The sequence below is a fragment of the Helicoverpa armigera genome, chromosome 1 (assembly GCF_030705265.1).
Source record: "Helicoverpa armigera isolate CAAS_96S chromosome 1, ASM3070526v1, whole genome shotgun sequence".
Classification (NCBI taxonomy): domain Eukaryota; kingdom Metazoa; phylum Arthropoda; class Insecta; order Lepidoptera; family Noctuidae; genus Helicoverpa; species Helicoverpa armigera.
In genome coordinates, this window is record NC_087120.1 from 16,206,130 (window position 1) to 16,232,053 (window position 25,924).

Here is a 25,924-nt window from a genome sequence, read left to right on the forward strand (position 1 = left end):
AACCATCACGATAAACAAACAATACTTATTACAAAATTGGCGTTTTGATTAAAAACCGTTCCCAATAATTTATCTATCTAATGATTTGGTTACCAAAGATAGGATTTTAACATTACCCATATCCCTACTAATATTATAAATGCGAAAGTAACTCTGTCTGCCTGTTACGCTTTCACGTCTAAACCACTGAACTGAATTTAATAAAATTTGGTACAGAGATAGAGTTGACCTTGAGAAAGAACATAGGATAGTTTTTATCCCGGACTTTTGAAGAATTCTCTTGGAAACGCGATATAACCAACCGAACTATACGCGGGCGCAAGCTAGTATGTAATATAAAATTCATATCTTCGGTAAGTGAAACAAAGGATAGATAGAATATAGGGAATGGTATCGTAGATAACCTACTTCAGTGATATGGTAACGTTTCTATTTACTTAAACATCGTCATCGGGCGGCTGACTGGCTAATTTAGTCGCCATAGCTGTCAAAATATCGGTAAGTCGAGCGAATCTCTGGTTTGGCGTTGTCAATGCCCCCCTCTCTCCCCACAAAAAGTTTATATGGAACTCTGTTCTGAACAGCTCGAGGAGTGTGGGGTCAAGCATTGGACCTAAGGAAGACATCTCTTGTACTACTGTTCTGGCGTTGCGTTTGAACATGTCTAGTTGGTTAGGGAAGTGCCTAGCCGCGTCGAGGTGGGCTGCAGTCGCGTTGAAGTCGAACTCCAGGCTGTTCATGAGGCTGGCGGGGAATGTGTCGTCTGGTTGCATTAATCCTCCACCCTCGCCATCTGGGAAACAAAAGCCTGATTAGAGAAGTATGTCAATTGCTATTATATTATGAAATGGCTCCAAACAGGATGATGTTATTAATAAAGTAGGTACCTATTACTGGAAGCCGACCCCAACATAGTTCTGAAAAAGGCTCGGGAGATGATGATGAATAGAGTAGGTACCTATTATCATCACTGTAAACTACCTCTTTAGTAGAAACTCACCAAATAAATGGAAGCACAGGACTGGCGGGAGGATGTAAGGCGTGGTGGTGTTCGGCGGCAGTGGGTTCGTGCCTTCATTCATACTCTTAAAGCAAGGCCTCAATTTCGCCTCAAACATAAACGCATTGTCTGTGTACACCCGCCTTAAAATGTTCCACGCATTCTCTAAGCATTCCACCTGAGAAAGTAATTATACAATAATGTTATTTAAAAACAAAGGAAAGACTCATCTGCCGAATTGACAAAACAAAAACAAATTGCGTGAAAAATTCGCGTGAAATGCATGACAATACTCGGCAATCAGTTGAATACATACATACACAAGCATACATTTCAGCAGCCTCATAAAGGTACATTATATTTTTAACCGACTTCCCAAAAAGGAGCAGGTTCTCAATTCAGCCGGTAGGTATATTTTTTATCATTCAATTGATAACTACCTGAGGCATACAAAGTCCAAACATGATAGCTGAGAACCCGTACAGGTTCCCCAAAGCGGTCTTCGTTTCAACAGCCAGCAGGATCCAGTCGTTAATGGTGTCAGCTCGCTGCCTGTCTGTTTGGCAAGTCAATATCGTCACTGCTATCAGCAAGCGGAAGGTTTCGATCCTGAAAACATAAATCACCTATAATACTACCCTCTATAGGTATGTGAAGATTCATTCTCATCAGTTTCCCTTACCTTTCTATAACATCTAAACGGAGTGGTCGACCTTGTGGAAGAAATAATAGCTCCAACCCCGATGCTGTCTTGTCCAGACCCTCGATTTGTATAGCATCGTCAAAGAAGAAAAACAATTCAACTTTCGTCATGTGGTTCGCTAAAATCCTGGGCCCCGATGTGCGCAGTAACAGCTTAATTGTATGCAATGTTTCGGATTCCAGAGGTTTTGTTAGACCAGTGGGTATAATTTGCGATTGGAAGTTCTCTAGATTTATTCTGGAATCCACCACGTAATCCAAATTCTCTGACTGTAGTAACCTTGCTTCAGTTTGCTCGTAGTCAAATTGCTGCTTTATGGTGGGTGTCACCAGATTGTAGTCTGATTCCATTCTAGATTTATTCGGATCACTATGAGCTGAACTCTGAGTAGAATCTCCGGACCCATTGCCCGAATCTGACCCTGAAACTTGGTAGAGGCGCTGGAGTTCTAGTCGCCTTTCATCAGCTTTGGGCCCATCGTACCTGGCTGGCTTTGCTGGAGGACTAGTGGGGAGGTTGGCATCCCAGGTGTTAGACCCAGAGTTAGGGTCACTGCAGAAGTTTTTGCCATGCATGCTGGTTTGACTCTGGATGACGCCGTCTGCGCTGGCGCTCTTCCCGTGAGTGACATGTTGACCCATATCGATAGGGGTAAGCGAGTGAGATCTTTGTTTCTTAAAAGGCACTCTGAGCTGCATTCCTGGTTTTGCTGCAAAATGACTGTACAAACTGTATGGGTTACAGTACGACCCATCTCCTACGGGTGAAACGACGGAGCTTATGTCGTCACTCTGAATGTAATTGGTGAGTGGGGTCACCCGATTGGCTGGATACTGTATCCTGGCTCCCGACGCCGCTGATATCGGCTTCCCAGAGCCCACATAAGAGGTGATGAGATCAGCGACCGTATCATAAGCTTCATCTTCAAACTGGTATTGGTGTCGTTCGTACACAGTGTCAGGGTGTACGACAATCTAGAAAGCAGTTCACACAAATCATCATAATATTTTGGCAGTGAAATAAATGAAAGGTAAACAGTGCGTGGTAACTGACTTACCCGTTGTATAACGAAATGCAAATGTTGTCCGTTTGAGCGACAGCTGAGGACGTAGTTGTCTGGTTGTGATGAAGAGTCCCTGACGAGGAACTCGCGGTCCTGTTGGAGTAGGCTCTCGGCAGCAGTCCTGCTGAGGGCGCCGTGGTACCAGCCGTGGGAGATGATCTGGTCGGATGGCAAGGAGAACTCCCACTCTAGGAGTCCCGACGTGGTCATCACATTGGGATCCTAGGAACCAAGCAAATGTAAACTTTAAGTAGGTTCGATCGGTTTTCGACCATATCGTACAATACATTAATTATATACCTACCTAAGTACATTTATCCTTACGATAATAAACGTCGACGAATTAAAAAATAATGATTATATTAAAGGATCGGAAAGTGAGGAAGCAAGCTAGCTAGGGAAGTCTGCCTAGCAATGGTAAAGTAGGCTAATAATAATGAAGTCACATAGGTAGTAGGTGTGATGATCTATCTGTGTACATTAGATAGTAAAGACAATGGATTTACAAATATAATTTCAAAAACGATGATGCGTTACTAATTACAACTTCTTAAATCACTAAACAACAATAACAGATTAGTTCCTGAAGGAAATCCTGACGTCAACAGTACTACTTACATAGATGTTTAGGTACTTTAAAATATTGAAACCTAAATAAGATTCCCAATAAATAAATAAATAAATAGTCAACATTTTCCCTCAAATCAAACGTTTAGTTCTCAGAATACTTTATCTCATCCATTTAATTATCTATCTCCGTCCACAGTAATAGATTTCCGATATTCCAGGGAGATAGTGACCTAGAATTTACTGGCTTGTAAACGATGGCTCTTCAAAAGATTGTCAAAGGCTGTCCCGTAATCAAATTTCCCGTAACCCACCTAGTTAACACAATTACTCCTACACACACTGAATACACGATTTAAACCAATGTTTTCATATCATATTTTCAGATATTGTATTAAAAAGTGCAACTAAATCCTTCTTTGAATTGAACCTTCTTTTATAATGTTTTGCGATTCATTGCAAAAATAAGTAACGAGCTCATATTGAATTCATACAAACATATCAACAATTCCCAGTTTAGATTACTTATTGTAGACTGATTAGGCTGATATATCACTAACAAAACCATAAGAAATAATCTTAAAAGACACATTTAAACTTATAACTTACCATTTCTTTAAATCACTTCATAGATAATAATAGAATCGTGTTTATATTTGGCAGTCACGTTTGTGCGAAGCCGGCGTTTCACCCCTAGCTTAGGGGTCGCGGCCAATCGATAAAACACCTCCCATTTTGAAGGGTTGCTAGCTTTTTAGTTTCTAACTTCATTGTTCTCTACTGCGCATGCGTGTGCGGTATATTTATTTTGCGAAGACAATACGCCAAAATACCGGTCAAAATAATGGTAGCCGACCCCAACACAGTTGGGAAAAAGCTCGGAAGATGATGAATACGCAAAAATAGTTTCATAATAATTGGGTACCTAGGTACTTTCATTTTGGTTCCTGCTACTGAGTTTACGAAAAAACTTTAGATAGATAAAGCCAGTTTTAAATTCGACAATATCTTATGGTTTTTTCTGTATACCTTAAAATACCTATTGTCGTTTAATAGTATAGTTACGGTTATGGAAAAACAAACAAACAAACAATTTACACACCAATAGATTCGTTTGTTTCAAAAAAATATGTGTTTTAATATGTAGTTGCTACATTTCCCAGGCTAACATTAATTGGTCTAGACCTAGGAATTTAAAGGTCTAAGCAGTTTTAGATATTATTGATTTTATATATTTAGAATCGCCTGCCAATTCCTAAATTTGTAACTCTATTTAGAGACCCTCTCATCCTCCTATCGATAGAATTATCGTCGGAAATAGCACTGCCAGCCATTCACATACCTACAATTTTCCATTTAACGCTTATCTGTTTCAGTGTTTACAAAATAAAGATATTTAAGACCATGAATGATGAATACTTCATCAATTCCCAAAACTATCGTTGGAAAGTTGCTTCCTTATATACTGCCTCGTTGGTCTAGCTGTCGCAAGTGCGGCTGCTGAGCACGAGGTCTCGGGTTCGATTCCCGAGTCGGGCCGAAATCGCTTTGTGGGTTTTAGAAGACTTTCACAAAGCAGCCCGGAGCCTGGAAGCTGGTGATTGATACACCCGTGCATCGGAGAGCACGTAAATGTCGGTCCTGCGCCTGATCTCTCTCCGGTCGTGTCGGATTACCGTCCCATCGGGCTATGAGAGTTAAGGAATAGTGAGTGCACCTGTGTTTGCGCAAATGCTCGTGCACTATAATATGTCCTGCGTAGTTGGCTAATCTCCTTACATGAGAACAGCCGCCGTAGCCGATAATCGGCTAGGAGGACATCATCATCCTTATATACATACCTTCCTTATAAACATCTATCATCTGCCTAGCCTTTTTCCAACTAAGGGATCGGCTTCCAGTCCCACCGGATGTAACTGAGTATATCCATCCGTAATACAAAGTCGTGGTATTAAAATGTATGTCAAGCATTGCTTATATATTTATCAAAAACATTGACAATTACCTACTGTTGAACTGCGACCTTTTTCAAAACATATAACGGTGAGTGTAGAAACCAAAAATGTTTGCAAACAAGTATAATGTGACATGAGACTGTAGGTAAACTATCGCTGAATGAATATTTTTCAAACAAGCGTGATGATGTAGAGCGCTTCAGTCGTCCACTGGCGAGGCAATGGCCAGTGTCGTCCGAGTGTCGTGCGTACTCGCGATCATTTTACTTCTCACCGCCAAAATCACGTGCTATGAGAAAAGTAAGACAAACTTACACTAGTTTAACTAATAAAGTGTTTATTTATGAAAGTGCACTAACAAAATATTTTTAATTATAATATTAAAATTAACCAAGGTTGCAACTTCCAGCGCTGCGAAAAATCGTTCGTAACCAATCGAAAATGGTGCAAAGACCGTTCAGTGAGAATTCTGGGCCAGAAACTATTTGGAGGAATATGAGTTATCCACACTTCGGGCATGTCAACCAAGCATTACTGTTCCCGGGTATCGCACAAATGAAGACTGTATTCCACAATATGCAGAGGCCTAAGATATCAACCATCCTGACGTCCTTAGAGACAAATAAGGGCAAAGCTTCGTACTCGAAAATGAAGATAACGAAGCCAGACAACATGCCAAATGAACTTAGACTGACCAGAAATACTTTGACAGAAACTAACGTTACTGCTCAACCACCTAAAGAAACACGTGAGCTGAGAAAACCAGAAGCTCGTAACGTGAGCAGCGTGAACAACTTAAAGTTGTCTATTAAGAACTACTATCAGATACCAAATCCGTCCAGGTTCTTCCCGCCAATTGAGGAACATGATATACAAAGCGTGGAACAAAAGACAACCAGTAAAGAGAGCACTGTTCTCATCCCTGATTTCCGCGAAACAACTAAAGATAAAGAAGATTTACAAGTAAAAGGTATTTTAATACCAAAAACAAAAGCTAAAGAACCAGTAGAAGATACAGTCGTTCGAAGAGAAATGATACACAGTATCATTGAAATTGATCCTGATAATGAAAAGGCTGACTTCCTTATTGAAGGTCTGCCTATGGACAGTACAATGTTCAGCTATAATTTGACAACAGACCCCTACACTTGTTCCATTATTAGGACGACATATACCGACATTGATGCACAGGAGAAATTCTCTACTTTAAACATAGAGGTAAGATTAACAGACCTGTGAGGTAAACATTGTTCTACAATTCATTAAAGCCAAATTATATTCAAATTGCAGCCGTTCTGGATACCCAGGAGACATTTTTGGAATCACATTTTTGACAGTCGCTACGAATCACTGATGAGGAATTCTAAATGGCCCCCTCTCAAGGTATTTATAGAACTCTTTTTGTCATAAAAGCACTGTCGAACTGCGATTGATTCAACATGTAAAGTAATTAACGCACACCCTGAAAAACCCAATTAGAATATAATGTTGTAATTCATATACAGATTTTTTTATTTCACATGCATTGTTAGTTATAAAATTAGTAAGAACTTAATTCGTTTGTGGACGATGCGACCGGCGTTGTCGCTCATTTATAGGTTTGCCTTGTTAGCCATCAGCGCAAGTGCTTTTAATCAATCAACTTGACATGGATGCAGCTTAAATCTCTTTTATAAATGTTATCAACATATACAGTTGCACAAGCAATTATCGATTTTATGTTTTATTACTTTGACTTACGGTCCATTTTTTTTTTTTGACCGTACAGGTTTAATTTGACAATATTTCCTTATTTTTTTTTTTTGGGAATAAAGTACGTATATATTTAAAACATCATTTAAAATAATAAATCGATTCGGTAAATAATTCTAAACAAACTTTTTTCCGGATCTGCGTTACATGTTGATATGTAGACCTTACTTATATAAGGCCAGTATTAATTTTTGGCTCGACTATTTCGTGAATACTTTCCCAATTCGATACCATAATGTTATGGAAAAATTATAGATTAAAAAACACGCTTTTAGCTCGCACTAAAAATGCAAAATAATGCGAACATTTAGTTTGATGAAAGAAAGCTTGGAGCGTTTATGTAATCTTAACTCTTTTTGGACAAAACGCTCCACGCTTTCTTTACATAGTTAGTTACAAGTGAAGCTAAAATAAGCGTCAATAACACATACTATCTTTCAGGTCATACTAGTACCTCGCACGCATATTGATACAATTTGGAGGCGAACATTTGAACAATATCATAAAGACAGCGTAAGTAAGATCCTGTCGAACATTGTGAAGAAACTGCAATTCTACAGTAACTTAACATTTAGCTGGAACGAAGTTTCTCACTTAAGTTACTGGTGGAGAACCACTACACACAGGAATCGAGCGGTAAGAAAAACATATAACTTCCAAGTCTAAGATACTGTCAAAAACGTTGATAACATTAATTTATTTTATACAGGCGTTTAGAAAATTACTGAGACAAGGAAGACTTGAAATAACAACGGGAGGGTGGGTCGAACCTGACGAAGCGACGTCTCATGTATTCGGACTTGTTCATCAAATGATTGAAGGTGATTGTCTTTGATTTACTAACAAAGACAACACAAACACATCACTACTAACATAGTAAACAAAAGTCGTAACTACAACAGCTCATTAATTTTCAGGGCATCAATGGCTGAAGCAACATTTAAATTATACCCCAAAGGTAGGCTGGCTCACCAACAGTGTGACCCACAGTCCAACCATGGTATACCTCCTCGCCTCGTCGAACATCAACCAAATGGTCTTCACAAATGTTCATTACGCATGGGAACAATATCTAGCGGAGTATCAATACAGTGACTTTGTTTGGCTTCAAAATTGGGATGATGATAAAACTTTTCCTTCGAGTCTGAATGATGAGTTAGGCAGGATGGGAAGTGAGCGGTACCCGAAGCATGCAGTCTTAGCTCACTATCTACAGTTCAACTCCGCTGGGTTTAAAGCGTGCGGACCAAACTCCGCTCTCTGTGTCTCAGAATATAATTTTGCTACAAACCACAAAAACCTTGACATAAGTGCGTACAATGTAAAAGAGAAAGCAGAGCTCCTTCTAGAACAATATTCTAAAACAGGAACAATTTCACCACACAATAATATAATAGCACCCCTAGGAGGAGCATATCATTACGAAACGCAATCAGAATTCGATTTTCAGTACAATAATTATCAGAAAATTGCTGATTTTATTACAGCCAATAAAGATATTTATAAAGCCACAATAGAATTCGGAACAGTGAAAGACTATTTTGATAGTGTAAAAGAAAAGTATAAAAACTTTCATAGTCTTAAAGGAGACTTTTTAAATTATGCTGATATCGCTAATGGAAGCCCCGCGTATTGGACTGGCTTTTACACATCTAGACCTTTCACTAAAATTTTGCTGAGGCGTCTGCAGGCCACCCTGCGTACTACAGAAATATTATTTTCTTTTGCTTTAAATTTTAAGGTTTTTCGAGGCACCAACATTTCCCAAATCTATGACGTCCTTATAAAAGCAAGGGAGACAGTAGCGCGTCTTATTGATCGTAATGCCGGCAGTGGCACAGTATCAGCTAACGCTTTGAAATACGTTCACAACCAGATCCTGGTGACCGTCAAGGACTGCTGGTACATACAGGAACTGGCGGCAAGCTTCCTCAGTCTCAAGCCTGATACACACATCCCTTATTTACAAAAGTATGTGTACAGAGACGGTGAGTTCACTTCAGTATTTAGGTCAGTTGCACCTGGAGATCAGGTTTATATATTTAACTCCTTAAGTCACGAACGAACGGAAATTGTGGAACTCATTACTAGATATCCAAATATCAGAGTAGTGGATCACAATAAAAAAGACGTGACTGTTCAGATAAATCCTGTCTGGAAATATACTTCAGACAACTTGATTAAACTATCGAGGACGTTTTACAAAATTATCTTTGCTGTTATGGTGCCTCCAATGACTCTCGAGTTATTTAAAATTAAAGAGACGTACGATGCTTCGCAAAATGCTGCAACATTATATTGTTTATCTTGTCATGTTGACGATGTCGTGAATAATGGTTCGATATTTCCGTTTACAATTCAACCAATACAATCAGGAGACATACAACTTGAAAGTTACAAACATCGCCTTCTATTCGACGAATATACTGGCTTTATGAAGACTGTTATTGAGAAAGAAACAAATATTGAGAAATCTGTATTTGTTGACTACGGAGCATTCAGAGATTCTGATGTGAACTCGGGGATGTTTCTATTCAATACAAATCTTAGCAAACCACTGCAAGACGTTCTTACGGGATATAGGCTAGGGGTTAAGAAGAAGATTATGTTAATTGTATCAGGACTGGTAACGACGGAATTGACTAGCATTTACGGTCGACTGTTACAACACACAACCAAAATTTTCAATCTTATAAGAGGCCCATTGTCAAATGCTATTTATATTGAAAGCAAAGTTGATTACGACGTGTCCCCAAAGAACAGAGAGCTAGAACTATTTCTTTCCATTCAGACAGATATAGGGAATGGTAACCCACCACAGATATTTACTGATAACAATGGCTTCCAATACACGTCGCGCGTTTTGAATATAAGTAGACGCATTGAATCTAACATGTACCCGATAACAAACATGGCTTTTATACAAGATAGAAAGAACCGGCTAACTTTCGTAACGGATCATGCTCAGGGAGTGACTGCTCTGCAGGAAGGGCAGCTGTTGTTCATGCTGGACCGACGAGTCCTGTTCAACGACGGCCGAGGCACTCACGAGGGCCTGGCCGACAGCACCATGACCTGCCACAGGAATTACATATTACTGGAGAATCTCATAGACTCAAGCAAAAGCTTCACTCGGTATCCCCGAACCGATGAATTAGTCTTACCCAGTTTATCAGCGTTGTATCTCGCCAACTCATTAGATTACTTCCTGGACATATTTATTATTGACAAGAACCACACAAATCTTTGCTATTATACATTTTTGCCGTTGATCAAAACCGCATTTCCATGCGATATTGCTTTGATCAACTTTAGAGCAATTTTGCACAGAGGTAGTCCGCGGAATACTGATCCGAACGGCGCGCTCATGATACTGCATCGGCAAAGTTTCTCCTGCCAAATAGATAATCCTGCAGACTTACACTGTAGCGGTGATCCTAATTTGACGATAAAGAAGATTTTACGTAATACAAAGTCGGTTCATCAAACAAATCTGCCGGGCACAGACGAAGGTGTGCCCATCTACGTGCTTAGTCATTCCAACTTCGCGCCGATGGAGCTAACCACGCTTAGGATACAGTTTTAAATGTGTTTCAACATAGCTGTTGATCTCTTTTGTCTGTTTTTAAATACACACGATCAAACACAAGTGTGGAGTACCTGATATCATGTATCCTGTCCCGTGGGAAAACGGACTGTTGTTGAAAGATCTTATTCTGAGCAACTCTCACACGGAAGTAATGAAACCGAGATTCAATTTCAATAATCTGTTGATCAACACAAAGAAATGCATTTCAAGGCGAAATTAATCTGTGTGAAAGATTTAGCTTCCACCCGTGGGAACTTCTTGGACCTGGACAAAGTGGCCAAAAGCATTTTTGTTAAAAGTAGTCCTTCTCGATAAATGGGTTACCTGGCACTGACTAAACTTTAAGAGCCATGTGAAAGTTTTATATTGTCCCTTTCAGTGTTTTTTGAAGTCAGATTCAGTTTTTTTATTAAAAATTATAATAGTGTGTTCAACCAAACAAAAAACTTCAGCTTTTAGTAGGTATAGATTTAGTTTGTATAATTAGTCGTATAAGTTACGCTTCTGTAAGTCTGATTGAAATAAATCTGTGTTTGTATGGATTTTGGGAAAATAAAACGAAATAAGTACCTACCTACTTGCCTCGATCCTAGTTCTCACTTTATTTACGCTCTCATCATTTTCCTATCCATTTCCCAACTATGCTGAGGTTTACTTCCATTCTTACTTAATGCAGCTGAGGACCAGCGTTTTACAAGGAGCGACTGCCTATCTGACCTCCTCAACCCAATTAGGTACCCGGGCAACACAATACCTCTAGATAAGACTGGTTGTCAGACTTACTGGCTTCTCAAGACCCGTAAAGAATGCCAAAGATGTTCAAATGACAGTTTAGCGTGCCCTCTGAAACTAACGAAGAAACCGAGGATAAAATATAGCGCATATTACTCTGGAAGAGTGTAGCTTTCCAACAGTGATCAATAATTTTTCAAATCGGTTCGGTAGTTTCATTTGTCTTCACGTTACTTCATGGCAGGGTTGTTTGCTGGTACAAACTTCAAACTGCCAGACATTCTGGTTTCTTACCTACAGGTAGGTAACAACGGTTCAAGTTTCGTAAAATCTAGGTACATTCTAGATACATTCACAATGTTGTAAGTCCCAACGCACATAAGGAAGTTTGCCGCGGACTGACACATATGCCCATATACTAGATTAGCGTACAACGGTACAACTGATACTACTCATTGAATTAGCTATACAATACCAAAAGAAAATAATATTAATTTCCCATTACCTATCGTTTAATTGTTGATAACACACCGCTCAGTTGGCAGCACTGAGTCTGTGATTATCTGTGGTCCGACGCACTGTCTTTATTCTCTGTGTTCGTCCCTGTTTATTGGACATCTGTGGTTCGTTCCCAAGTCCGCAATTCGGAACGTCGACGTTGTTCGTCGCAAGAAAAGCCAGGAGACGCGTACCTTCTAACAATATTTTGCGACATTTACTAATCAAAATGCGTGTTAGTGAAATATTAAAGTGAACTAGAGCATGAATAAACTTCTCTGAGTACTATGCAGTGGAATTTTAAGTCATAACACTGTGTGTACTGGTACAAAATGTCTTAAATAATGAGAATAAATAAGTAGTTTACCTTCAGTCATTGTCTCCTTGATCGTTTTAGTGAAAACTGGTACAAAAGTTTGCCAGAATGGGTTTACTAATTTCGAAGATCTGGAGCTTGTTTGGTAATGAGGGTAAGTAACTTTTACTAATTTAAGTAATCACAATAAGTTTGACGTCGACAAATGTTTCGATAAGATAATGTAAGATGTATTTGGAGTCGTCTAAATTGTAACAGTTCCTAGACTGTTTACTGATAAAGCTTGGAATTTGTTCCTGTGGCCTGACCCACTTTCGTAATGAGTTGTAAGTGAATACAAACTTATAATGTCAGCTGCTATAGAACATTTTATAATATCTCATGAAGATACTTGTAGGTAACAGGAAAAGTTTGTATGACCACAAAATTATAGCCTACAGTTATTTGCATATTTATTAGCAATTCAACTTTAACAGATAACAGTTTGTTTACTTAATTTACCACAATTAAGTTTCAAAATATTTTGTCTTATTGACAAACTAATTTGAGTGTCCAATATGTTACCCTATTTATACCCACAAATAATAATGTTAGTTACCTTTAGGCTTACCCTAAGGTATATAAAGTGTCATACTATGTTCAAAACACTCAATACTAAATATTCTCAAGACATTCTGCAAATCTGGGTTATTCAAAACCTGCTTTATGTACATACAACAGGTTTATGCAACAAGTGTATGAGTTTAAAACAAGTAATATAAAACATTAAATACAAGGAAAATTACCTTCATCTTGTTAATAAAATATTTATTTGTTCCTTGACAGTAATATCAATACAGGAAGATATTAAACTAGCAGTTTTGGCGTGTTTTTACCCGTGTCCTGTGGGAACTACTGTCCATACCAGTATAAACTATAGCCTATGCTACTCAGGTAGAATGTAGCTTTCCAACAGTGAAAGAATTTTCAAAATTGGTCCTATAGTTTTATATTACCATTACAAACAAACAAAGAAAAATACAAATCTTTCCCATTTATAATATTAGTATAAATTCGTTTTGTTTTCTTAATAATCATTCATGTATTCTCTACCCAGAACACAAGCTGGTCCTCGTTGGTCTCGACAATGCCGGCAAGACCACAATACTGTACCAGCTGCTGCTGGGAGAAGCGGTACACACCAGACCGACCATCGGTTCCAACGTAGAGGAGGTGGTGTGGAGAAACCTTCGCTTTGTGATGTGGGATCTGGGCGGTCAGCAGAGTTTGCGGTCTGCGTGGAATACGTACTATACTAATAGTGAGGTAAGGGATTTTTTAATTATTTATAATAAGCTAAGCTTACAATAAGAATAAAATGGCTACCAAATTGATTTGATGATTGGTAATAACCGAATTAGCTACAAAAATTCACAATTATATTTTGAAGGTAGTTTAGTAACTTTGCAAAATAGTAATTCAATTCTTAGCATTTAATCTTAAATAGCATTGCATATGCACAATAGCGCATATTGTTTGAATAATGCTATAATACGTAGAACATAATGAATTTATTTTATTTACAACACCGTAATATAATAGCTTTACATGGCACTGGTAATGTGCAATGAATCTTTTCTATTGTGTGATATTTTTTTGAAATAAACTTACTTATAAAACTTATAAAATAATATTGTGTAAATTTCATGCTAAACCAGCATACCTTGACAGCCTACCAGTTATTTTCTCATAATCTATACTAATATAATAAAGAGGAATAATTTTTTTGTCTGTTTGTTTGTACTTTTGAGGCTTCGAAATATTGAACAGATTTTAAAGATTCCTCAAACCACCATGAACCCACTATGTATCTTCATATATCAATAATACCTACAGATTAAACGCAATTACCTAGTTATTATTATGCCAATAACGTAATATCCTCATTGCACAGTCTCCCTAAAGTATTACATCGAAGTTTCGACCTTGTAGACGCACATTCACGTAGTTATACGCTTTCAGCTAATAAGGATGATCGAATTTGTCAAATTATCATTTTTACTGGTCGTTTTCCTACTGTACGTACGCGTAACGTGGAAACTACTGCCCGTACCGGGATGAAATATAGCCTATGTTACTCTGGAGGAGTGTAGCTTTCCAACAGTGAAAGAATTTTTCAAATCCATTCAATAGTTTCGGAGCCTTTATGGTTCAAACAAACAAAAATATGTTTCCTCTTAATTATATTAGCACAGATTATGTTACCAAAACAAAGATGACTCCCGTTACAAGTTATGATATAAAACTGTTGATAAAGCAGTTTCTTTATACGCTAGCAAAACCGTGGGAATAAGAAAGAATGCAGTTAGGTATCTGTGTAAAAACATAGCAATAATTATGCCTCCTTAGTCCCGAAGGTACTCTCATTATAGCTACTAGAAGTTTCTAATATCGAGACCATTAAGCGATAAGGAAATGTTATTTTTTATCGGAATCATTTGTTTGAAATAGTTCTTTAAACAGAATTACTTTTACACATTAAAATAGGAAAAGTTTCTTACAAAAAGGGGCTATCTACAGTACCTATAGTCACTATAACCAGTAATATATTTTATGATTAAAATGTCCTTAAAAAAGAAATAACTGAACTGATGCCGATCAAATGTTCTAAGTACTAAATAATAAAATAATTACATTTTCCTCGATGCAAGTGAAATCACAGGAAAAGCGAGTTGAAATAAAATTACAGCGTGACGAAGCATTTCACATTATTTATTCATCTGAAAGCTACTCGGCGAATGACAGCGATTTTCCCGTAATATGCCATTATCGAAGACCTAAGTGGTTATTATATGCATCGGTCTAAGCTGTTCTAACTTGATTACTGTATTATTAAGGTAACTAATGTCGCTAAGTGCTGTCTATCAGCGAAAGCAACCATTGCTTAGTTTATTCATGAAGCAAACCAGCGAAATGATAGCCTATCATTTACTTAACAAGAATTATGTCTTTTAACCCTTTCTTGTTATGCGATATATTGATAATGTATACTGCATTTGCAATTGTTTTTATCGACGTATTTGAACGTGATTTCTTTATTTAACAACATATATTTTATGTTTTGGCTCATGACTATATCTATCTTCATTTTTCATTCTTATTGCCCCACTGCCAATAAAGGTATTTTTATACAGTATTATAGTCTTCTTAAATTGAGGTCTCAGTTACGAATAATAGTTTATTTATACACGCAGAATAATGTATAATACCACCTTTTAACTTCCTACGGGACATAGGTATATTTGGTAAAGAATTGCTCAATAGAATACATCAATTGGTCGTGATAAATACAGGACAATTTTGATCCCAAAATAAACATACCATGTGGGTGGAAATAGCGGGAAACTGCCTTTTATAGATGTATGTATGAAATATAAATAGACATATTCAGGCTGCTGGCTATTTTCAGGAATTGGTTCCGACGAAGTTCTTTATCGAAATATTTTTACACTATTTTGTAAAGCTATAAGCCATTTACAATACTCTTGCTGGGCGACTGAATCTATTAAAAGATATTGATTTTTATCTATGGCTTGCGATAATTAATTTTTATGCGTGTGTCGTGAACAATTAAGTATGAAAAACCTTTGTCTACATAAATAATGTAAATTAGCTTTATTTAATGTATGTACCTGCTTAGCACAAGAAATACCTAAAGATAGTAGGATTTTAATACGAAGTAAAGGACAAATCAAAATCAATGTGGAGTAAACCTTCTTTAAAAAAAAAATTTCTATCCTTACTGAGGATTAGTAGTCAAAATCTATTCGATAATAACAAGTTTTTAGGAGATAATTACTTGCCCTATTTTGCCAACTTAATCCTTTACTTAAATCCTCTATTTTTTACCCAACCCACATAAAATAATTAATCCTCTATTGTTTTTTTCTTAAATGCCGTCATTAATACGAAAAAAAACACAATAGTTTAAAGAACCAAAAAAAACATGCTTTTGATTTTTGATTCTAAGCTACGTTTCTTAGCTAGTCATGTATTTTCATCAGAACTCCGAGCGTGTGCAAAATTTCATCCTAATCGAAGACCTGGAAGTGGGTCAAATTAAGATTCCAAGATTTTCATACATACATACATAGTTACAAGTGAAGCTAATATAAGCGTGTTAAAAAAAATCAACATAATATTAATATGTTCTCTCCAGTTCGTGATCATGGTGATTGACTCGACGGATCGGCAGCGGCTGAGCATCAGCCGTGACGAGCTCCATCAGATGCTGAAGCACGAGGAACTCACCAGAGCCTGTCTGCTGGTCTACGCGAACAAACAGGTATACTTTTTGTACTATAAGTATTGCCTTTTCCATTTCTCACGGATTGATCCAGTTTCTTAAAAAACCACGTCTCGGAAAAAATACCTCCTGACCTTTGCCATATCTCATGGATATATCCGTTTTCTTAAAGAAGTAGTTCTCACAGAAAATATCTCCTGGTGAAAAGTAGTCGATAACTTGCGCTAGAGTTTCATCCACCATGTTTTACCATGAAAGAGTAGGTATCAAATTCAGATATTCTGTTTCTTATTCATAACTTAGGTAAAGGATAAAGTACAAAATTACCTTGGCTATCCATTAGTGCATCTTTAGTGTTAAACAAAAATAATTTGTGGAGAAAAAATTGTTTGTGTCCTTTCAAGAACAAACACTAAACAAAAAAACAGTTTGTTGCAGTCTTGGCGCCATTATTACATTTCGATTTGTTTTTAGTTATTTGTAAACAGAAATAAAAACACCTATTGCTTTTAAAAACAAAAGCAATGCTAGAAGTGTAGACTTTGAATAACATTACAAAGCCGAATACACATGACCTTAAATAATTATAGCTCACGAAGAAAGTTTCATAGGTATTTGGTCATTAATAACTATCCACATCAGTCTGGCTTTGACTCTAAAACCTAAACCGATTTGCAACACAAAACTGTAACATAACCCAACGCGAACATTATCAAGTTACTAAAAATACGCGTTCAAAAACCAACAGCCTATATTCAATGTCATATAAAGTCGAAACATTATCTGCTCACTTTCACATTCCAGAAATAAGTTTGAAGGTCCCATTAAATTGAATAACGCCCACAGGCTGCAATTTCTGGTACAGATATAAATAAACGGTACAAAATTGGTCGTTTCCCGCAATTTTCCAGCCTCAGGGTAAATATAAACCCACTCGAATAAAAATCGACATGTATTTCCAATCTATTTTCACACCATATTTGACTTTTAACTTTTTGGCGTTACACCTTTAAAATATACAAAGTCAAATGAACAAATAAAGTCAGAATTGTTTTTGTAGGTATTTATTCAAAATAAAAATATTGAAATGCATTTTCGGATTTTTTACTCTTTCACGCTAAAGTGACGTAAATATCTATACTAATATTCTAAAGGAAAACTTTTTTGTTTGTAAAGGATAAACTCAAAAACTACAGGACCGATTTTAAAAATTCTTTCACCATTAGAAAGCTACATTATCTGCGAGTAGCATAGGCTATATTTTATTCCGGTACGAGCAGTAGTTCCCACGGGACGCGGGTGACACCGCGGGAATACGGCTAGTCTGGCATAAAGGTAGCATGATATTTATGATTCGTAGGGGTCGGATATACGCTTTTAACTGTGGAATGCATGAAACCGCTAGTGAAATTAATGTTAAAAGCAAAATTTTCAACAGGATACATTAAAGATATTATAAGTAAAACATAATTTTACACCTGTGTCAATGTTATCGCGTCACCATTATTTATATCCAAAACACACAGGCTGACAACAGTATCCTTGAACGTTCATGTTTGCTTTACGAGATAAACAAAATGTGCTACTCAAACTTATTATTATTAGTTAGAATTACTGAATATTAGCACTAAAGTGCTGAAAGATTTAGTTCATATTTGACCTCTGTAAGAATCTGTGTACACTTTACCATATGTGCAAAATGTCAAGGTATGTCGGTACGGTCGTACTTAAATTGGTATCGTAAACTTGTTTTGTTTATGATTAAAAATCCAAGCATACAGAACCTTGGGCTTGCCAACTGTTTTACCTACCAAGTGTCCCAGTTTTTTTGATCTTCCCATTTTTTTAACAAACCTACCTTAGATTCATCACAATTAAAATAAACTACATACCAGGAAATGTATAAAGTCCAAGTACCTACAGTAAAGTTCGAAGATCAAGAGGAGGATTTTGTTATACCTTTTTGGGAAATATGTATGTCTACGTTTAGATTAGAACTTTCATATAAAAGTTGGAATATTATTTTGTTCATTTATAGCTCAAATCCATAGAATAGATATATCTTCCAACTAAAATCATAGGTCTCTCTACACAAATATCCTACTAACCAACAGAGCCGATGTTTGTATAACGTGTGACAGGAGGAAGCCGGTCGTTACAGACTTAATGGAGTCTCCGCGAAGGTCGGAGCGCTATAGGGGTCCAATTTGCTAGTTATCACTGATAGAGCCGGATGCTAGAGTGCAACACGTGATCCGTGGAAATACACTGCACTCAAATGCACCTGGAAAGTTTTAGATAGACTAGAATGGTCAATAGGTATAGTGGTTTTATCCTTCTTAATTTGTGTGGATTTATTAATTTCGTGTGGATTATAAATGCGAAAGTTGGTACTCTTTTAAGCCAAAACTACCAAATGGATTCGGATGAAACTTGGCAGTAATATCACTATCATCACTACATAGTATAAAACAAAGTCGCTTTTTCTGTCCCTATGTCCCTTTGTACGCTTAAATCTTCAAAACTACGCAACGGATTTTGATGCAGTTTTTCTTAATAGATATAGTGATTGAACAGGAAGGTTTATATGTATAATAACATCAATCAAATATTGAGCGGGGAAATACTGTTATCCCGTGCTAAGCTGAGGCGGGTCGCTAGTAGCTTATATTCTACTTTATATCCAGATTCGAGAAGTAGTTCCCTCAGAAAGCGGGTGAAACCGCTGGTGGAAGCTGGAATATTTCTTGAAATGCTCACAAAACTTCATCAATATACCTTTATGTAACCTACTAACTCGATCTAATCTCCTTGCTTCCAGGATGTCAAAGGTTCGATGACAGCTGCGGAGATCTCCGAGCAGTTGGACCTAACGTCGATAAAACAGCACCCGTGGCACATACAGGCGTGCTGCGCGCTCACCGGAGAAGGGTACGAAGGGTTCAATGTGTTATATATACCTGGGTTAGCAGTTTAGGCCAGTGGGTGCGTCTACACGGTGCATGTAGCTAAAGCAAGTTGTCATGCGCAAGTGACAAGTGACAAGAGCACGCGGGTGGGTATTTTGCTCTGGTATGTGCGCGAGTTGCTGGACCCGCACGTTTTTAAAATTCATGTAACCCGCGCATGTGCCTCAACATGCGCAAGCTACTTGCACCGTGTAGATGCACTCTTAGTGAAAGAAAATATGGGCGATGAACGGTAGTCTTAAGTTCTCTCAGTATGTCCAGAATAAAACATATAGAGGTTATAGATTCAAGATGAGGGACTGATTAAAATAGGTGAAGCCAATCAATCTTTGACTGATTGCATTGTCTATCGACAGTATGTAGGTATAAGAATCTTGGCAGTATTCATTCTATTATTTACGTTTGATAGCGGGTTAACCCCATATCAGCTGTCTAAAGGTAAAACAGACTTGTTATTAAACCCTAAAGAACAGTTTACAATAACTTAAAGAAACTTCTATTTAATAAAAAGTGTTTTTATTAAAGTTATATTCATCCAAGATTGTACTATAAATGGGAACAATACTACTTTGATTACGTAAGATTATAAAGAAATTCTTTTAAAGAGTTTTATGAAACAAAAAACTCGCGATATCGTGTAGCCGTGACCTTCCGGAAACTTATTTAACTAGGTCAAGTTTCACTCGACTCCTATATTATAAATTGCCGACATTGCTTAAAGTTGTAACACGATTTTTATAGAAAACTGCTTTTACAGTAAAAATATCTTACATTTCCGTAAATATAACTAGTATCTTAGTTATATTATGTTTCTGTATTCGAAAACACATAGCCTACTATATTTGTTGCGTAGTTGGGTAAAGTACTGGTTTTCCGTAAAAGTGCATGTCGATTTACGAAATTGGTTTTACTTATGCAGCACATTTTGCAATGTACCTCTAGATATCTTATTAATACCAAGTTTATCTCTGGCTTGCGTATATGGTACAAATTCTCAAACCTATTTTGCCCAATGTGGTAAATGAAAGTTGAGAAATAAAGTATGGTATCTTTCTGTCTAAAGTAAGAAACTTGAAGCACTTATATTCTATCGTCCTAGCTAATAGAATTATTTGTATCATCATCTGCCTAGCCTTTTCCTTTTCTATATTGTTTTCCACGAAATTATTTTTGTAAAAGTAATACCAAATCTCCTCTATACTAAAAATATTAATGAGCAAATACCAGGATACCCGCTCTATTGCATACTATTCAGAACTTAAACTGTTTTAAGTTTTATAAGTAGTACAGATCAAACTACGTTCAAACGTAGAACAAACTCTTTCGTATGTATTTTCCACTTGTCGCGCGAATGCAGAGAAAGTTAGAAGCATGGGTCAACATTACCGGGGAACGAGTTGTGAATACTAATGTACTAAGAATAATGTTACGTATACTTGTCTGACTCATACTGTGTACTCTAGGAATCGGGTGTCTAACTCAAATAGTCTTACGAAGTCTTATAAGAGTTGTAGGTTTTTTGAATATGTGAAGCGGTTTAAATTGGTATAAGTGGCTTGAAGAAAACCAACTAAAATTAGCAGCCAACAGCGAGTTTGCAAACAAATTCGTTGATAATGATTTTTGTAAATAATAAAATGACATGTTGTGCCGATCCCAAATTAAATTTGAATAATGGTTAGGGGTTTATGACTACAATGTTTTATGTAAATTGCCAAAAAGGAAACCTTTTTCTAGACTCAATTTCGTTGCAGAATCTCTCCGTTAAAAAAAACACAATCAAAATACTTTTCAACTGACAAAAGTACCTAGTAATACATTATATTATTTTTATCACAAATAAAAGAACGTTTGTCAATGGGCGAGATGTTCTAAGAATTTTATCAGTATGTAGTAAATTATTTTAATCTTCATCCTACGTATCTGAAACATATCTTATCATCGAGGTGATTTCTACCTATAATGAATGTCACGTTCGCTTTATTTTATCGCAGTTTTCTAAGCGATTCAAAATTGTGATAATGCATGGGACGTGTTTACCTATGTCTTAAGCTCATTTATGGATGTTTTTGTTACTACAGAAATATTTATCCTTTTGTAATTTTTTTTATCATTTAAAAATGTATATTACTGGTATTTTCAATGTTGGTATGTTTATAGAATCTGACGATAGTCAATGGCGGATATATATTATGTATGGACTCGCCAGTGCAGTCATGAATTTATACTACTTACTTTTAAGATATAAAAAATCTTTGTAAAAATAATGTAATAAGAAGAAAAAAAACATAAACGTAACAATATCGAAAATATCTTCCTTTTTAATACAGAATGTAAATGATATACTTTAAATGTACGTTGTATATAACCGTTATGTAATTGAGGTCTGTAGTTTTCAGTAAGGAGCCACCGAGTAGGCTGCGCAAATAACAATTCTTTCTCGGTAAATGTTTTAAAAATGACAGCACCAAATACTCTCTTGTTATGAACGGCTTACTCGATGGCCCTTTAGATTAAGGTTTATTTGATAGTGAGCACCATCCAGACGTCTACTACATATCAATTAATTATCGATTCTTATCAAGATTTTGGTCACAGAACTGTCAAAAATTCATTTTATTCAAATGTGAGTATCTATCTGTCTTTTATATTCATTTATCCATTTTGCCTTTACTATTATTTACAATGTATTTGATTTTCCAAAAAAAAAAAAAATCTTAAAAATGTTTAACTTTTATTTTCAGATAATATCTCCAAAATCGAGGAAGGATACAGAAGAGATAAGATAAAAGGAAGGCTTTGTAAATAACGACGTACTGTACCGAATCGGAAATAATGCAATGATACTGGTTATCGGAACTTTATATTCATTAGATTGACGTGAAGTGTCCATAGTCCTGAAAAATAGACAAGGCTCTAGCGAACGACTGGTGGTATAGCTAAGGTGTACCACAGAGTAGAATACCACAAGTGAGATATCAAATGCCTTGCTTGGAGGTGAGCAGCAACGTATCCAAAGCTACTATAAATATCAGCAGCACTCGCACCCAGCGTGGTGAGTACGGGCATATGTCACCAGCGCCCGGGGCTGAAGACTGGAAGCTGACCCCAACATAGTTGGGTAAAAGGCTCGGAGGAGGATGGATGGTCACCAGCGCCCGGGGACCCAGCACTCTTAACTGTGGACGTCTTTCAGCAGTGAAGACGCGACGATGCCTTTGTTATTCGTATAGATTGATCATATGGCTCCGCTGAAGAGACTAGAAGCCAGAAGCAAATGACTGTGCAAAATTTTGAGTGGAGATTTGATAGGAAACAGGTAAAGGCGTTTCGCTGTTTCCGTGAGAGTGAAGCACCGGTAAGAAACTTTGGAGACACTTGTTGCTGAAAGAAGAGTTCACAATGGCTTTCTACAAGTTGTTTCGGAGGAAGCTATACACAGCTAGGATTGAAATATATTTGTACCTAAAAGTGGGAAAATGTACTGCTACAAAGGAACGAATATTTATCAATCAATGTTCTTAAGTTATCTATAACTTTCGAAAAGGCAATGCAATTTACTGTGTATTCTGTTTGCTTGTGTATCCTGATCCAAGAATAGTTAATATTAGGTCATCGGAGTTGATCCAGGAACCTTCATTTCAAATATTTCATAAGGCTATATACGAAAACTGGTAGTGGACGCCTGCCATCATCGCTCATCGGCGCTGGTACCATCTGTAACCATTACATTGGCTTCACAATTCTTCAATCTGCTTGCTTTATATATCTTACCTAAGAGCTACCGACTAGCAGGTACCAGCCAACTACCACTTTATTATTGTATACGGCTCTATGAAACTTTTTTGAAATAAAGCTGCTATTGTCAGATGCCTTTTATTTACTTACCTATCTAAATCTTTTATTTCACCTAAACCTTTACGGATCAGAGAATATCCATAGAGTTATTTATAACTTACGTAAACACCAACTGAACTCCGCAGTACGGACTAGACAACAGCTGATTTCGGGGTCAACGAACTTCGTATGCAACTTTGATTTGCGCGCCATTCCTCTCGCTATGCAGTTCGATGCAATTGCACTAGATGGCACTAGCTGTCCCCTCCGGCAATAAATCAAAGTTTGAAGCACGTGTTCAAGTTAGCCTGCCAAGTTTCCATTAAACTTACATCGACAACTTTGAAATGTTATGTACGTAGTACGGAGCGTTCTGATTTATGCTTTATCTGCATTGTGTTTTGGTAAATAGCGTAGAATCATTGAGTATGGGGTTATATTTGTAGCTTCACGACTTTATGTGATAGGGGGTAAGTAGGATGAATAAGTACTTATGTTTTGTTTTTCTCTCCTTGCAGATTACATTTAGGCCTAGAGTGGATTGCGAGTCGGATAAAGAAGAAATGACACGACGCTGATCTTCCATTAGTAATTTTATAAATAGGTACATACTATTGTTAAAGTTACATAAAATTTAATTCCTGAATTAACTGTTTGCATTAAATTTACTAAATAAATATATTCTAAAGAGAGACCTATCAGGATTAATGTCCGTTGTTTTGAAAGGATGGGATATATTATAATAAAAAATGTTCTTGTATACTTTATTGTTTTATTTCATCAACTACAAGTTTCCAGACAAAAATTGTACACACAATTTTAGTAGATTATTTCTATGATTAAATTACTTCAAGTACAACCAAATTATACAACGAAACATTACGGTCCTACTGATCAGACACCGAATCCATGAATTAAATAATGTTTGCTTACATTTAATTATTATTAGTATTGATTAACATTTTTACTTATTAAGATCTAAATTTCATTGACTAAACAGTATCGATGGTAATGATTTCAAATTATTCCTTATCACATTAATATTATTTATTTAAAAATTGATATCGGTTGTATACGTGTTACATTATGTCATATTATAGTATACAAAAAATAAAATTAGGGATACGGGACTCTAAAACACATCCGATTATTGCAAAAAGAGGTTCAACATAGTCTTCTTCAAAGTTTATTTTTCATGCCACGAATCAAATAAATACTTATGAATCTAAGACTAGCTAAACCACCTTTTGTAACATGGAGGAATTAATTAAAAGTTACAACAAGCCATAAATAATAAAAATATTAACAATTAAGTCTTAATTAATGGTGGCTTTGTCAAAATATAAATAAAAAATAGTATAATCTTAAAATAAAGAGTTTGACGTCAATTATATACAAACATATGAACAGTGGAAAGGCGAGATTCAATTAACTAGTCGCGAACAAGCTAAGACGTTACAACTAAAGAAACATAATGTTTGGTCCATCAAATGCAATAAACGAGATAAGCCTTATTAAATAAATCCTATACAGATCTTAAAATGTATCCAAAGTTTATTAAGTTCCTATTATGTTTACTTATTTGTTCTTTTAGAACTGCATATTTTTTATCAATAAGGCATATAACTAAGGCAAGGGTGAAGTAAATAGAAATATGTAGACGAACACCCTCCCTTTACTTAAACTCATGCCTAGCATACGGATTAAATTATAACTTACTATATTAAATGTAACTCAAATATCACTTTCAAACTTAAAAATACTTAAATCATTTCAAAAAATAAGAAACACAACCTAAAAGCCTTTGTGGTGATGTGTTACGAAATGAAAATAATGACAATTTTGATATTAAACAAACATTGCGTTGAGCAAGCGCGCTCGTCTTCGTATTAGTCGTATGATTTAAATAACAAAATTATTTTTACAAAAGAATTAATCCCAAATGTTCGGTAACTAAAATGTTAAACAAATACATTTCGCTTTGTCATGAACGGTATCACAGCAACCTATTATGAATGTAAGAAGTTATTATGAACAAACATCCGTCCACAACCGAACACAGCTAACTAACTTTACAATATCAAGTAACGTAATCGAGCGAAGAATAAATCAAAGATAGAGTAAAAGTGTAATAGGAGATTCAAATAGACTATAATTAATTGTACTAGTATAATAATGAATCATTTGTAATAGAATCAATAGATGAACAGGTTATAACATTTGGTCCTGAGGTAGATTTATCTCGTAGTCGAAATTTCCGTTAAACTTAAATAGCCATCGGGTGGACAATAAATTATTTTATAATATAATATGAAGATCAAACAGGGCAAATTACCATTGACTTAGTGAGTGCATAACGTAAACCGAAAAATATTCTACAACGAGTTTATTACTAGACGGTCAGATAAAATGCAACTATTACCTAATAGAGTACCATTAAAATTTCATCTTCCTAGTTTTTCCACTACAATATCTTAAGAGATTTGCCGAAGCAGTAATAGCTGGCAAGTTCACAATAATGATTGTAAATTATTATAAAATTCGAATAGTGTACACCTATACCTACTAATAAAACAGTCTTTAAAACCTGATCTTGTATGTCTTGACGTCCATAGCCTCGAGGTGTATGTCGCTGAGCCCGGTCAGGGGCGGTAGGTC

General features: G+C 36.3%; 4 protein-coding genes across 4 annotated transcripts in view; 2 read left to right on the forward strand and 2 right to left on the reverse strand.

Moving 5' to 3' along the window:
• Positions 1-306: 306 nt before the first annotated feature.
• On the reverse strand, positions 307-4,082 carry LOC135117330 (breast cancer anti-estrogen resistance protein 3 homolog). Its single transcript, XM_064036357.1, has 6 exons — positions 3,943-4,082; positions 2,761-2,988; positions 1,683-2,677; positions 1,441-1,609; positions 1,001-1,178; positions 307-793 (listed from the first exon to the last, which is right to left on the reverse strand). Exons 1-6 carry the CDS (start codon positions 3,943-3,945, stop codon positions 438-440), a joined length of 1,929 nt encoding a protein of 642 aa, XP_063892427.1. The 5' UTR covers positions 3,946-4,082; the 3' UTR covers positions 307-437.
• A 1,427-nt stretch (positions 4,083-5,509) lies between these two features.
• On the forward strand, positions 5,510-10,941 carry LOC135117583 (alpha-mannosidase 2-like). The gene is made up of 6 exons (XM_064037010.1): positions 5,510-5,588; positions 5,698-6,506; positions 6,579-6,671; positions 7,482-7,676; positions 7,750-7,861; positions 7,958-10,941. The coding sequence occupies exons 1-6, from the start codon at positions 5,510-5,512 to the stop codon at positions 10,624-10,626; spliced, it is 3,957 nt and encodes a 1,318-aa protein (XP_063893080.1). The 3' UTR covers positions 10,627-10,941.
• A 1,246-nt stretch (positions 10,942-12,187) lies between these two features.
• Positions 12,188-24,028, forward strand: LOC135117332 (ADP-ribosylation factor-like protein 5A). The gene is made up of 5 exons (XM_064036363.1): positions 12,188-12,329; positions 13,272-13,480; positions 16,374-16,499; positions 19,282-19,391; positions 23,785-24,028. Exons 1-5 carry the CDS (start codon positions 12,284-12,286, stop codon positions 23,831-23,833), a joined length of 540 nt encoding a protein of 179 aa, XP_063892433.1. The 5' UTR covers positions 12,188-12,283; the 3' UTR covers positions 23,834-24,028.
• LOC110372438 (alpha-mannosidase 2) overlaps positions 24,019-25,924 on the reverse strand; it is a 73,733-nt gene continuing 71,827 nt past the window's right edge. Inside the window, 1 exon segment of the mRNA XM_049851545.2 lies at positions 24,019-25,923. Coding sequence (XP_049707502.2) covers positions 25,847-25,923 — 77 coding nt within the window. The 3' untranslated portion in view covers positions 24,019-25,846.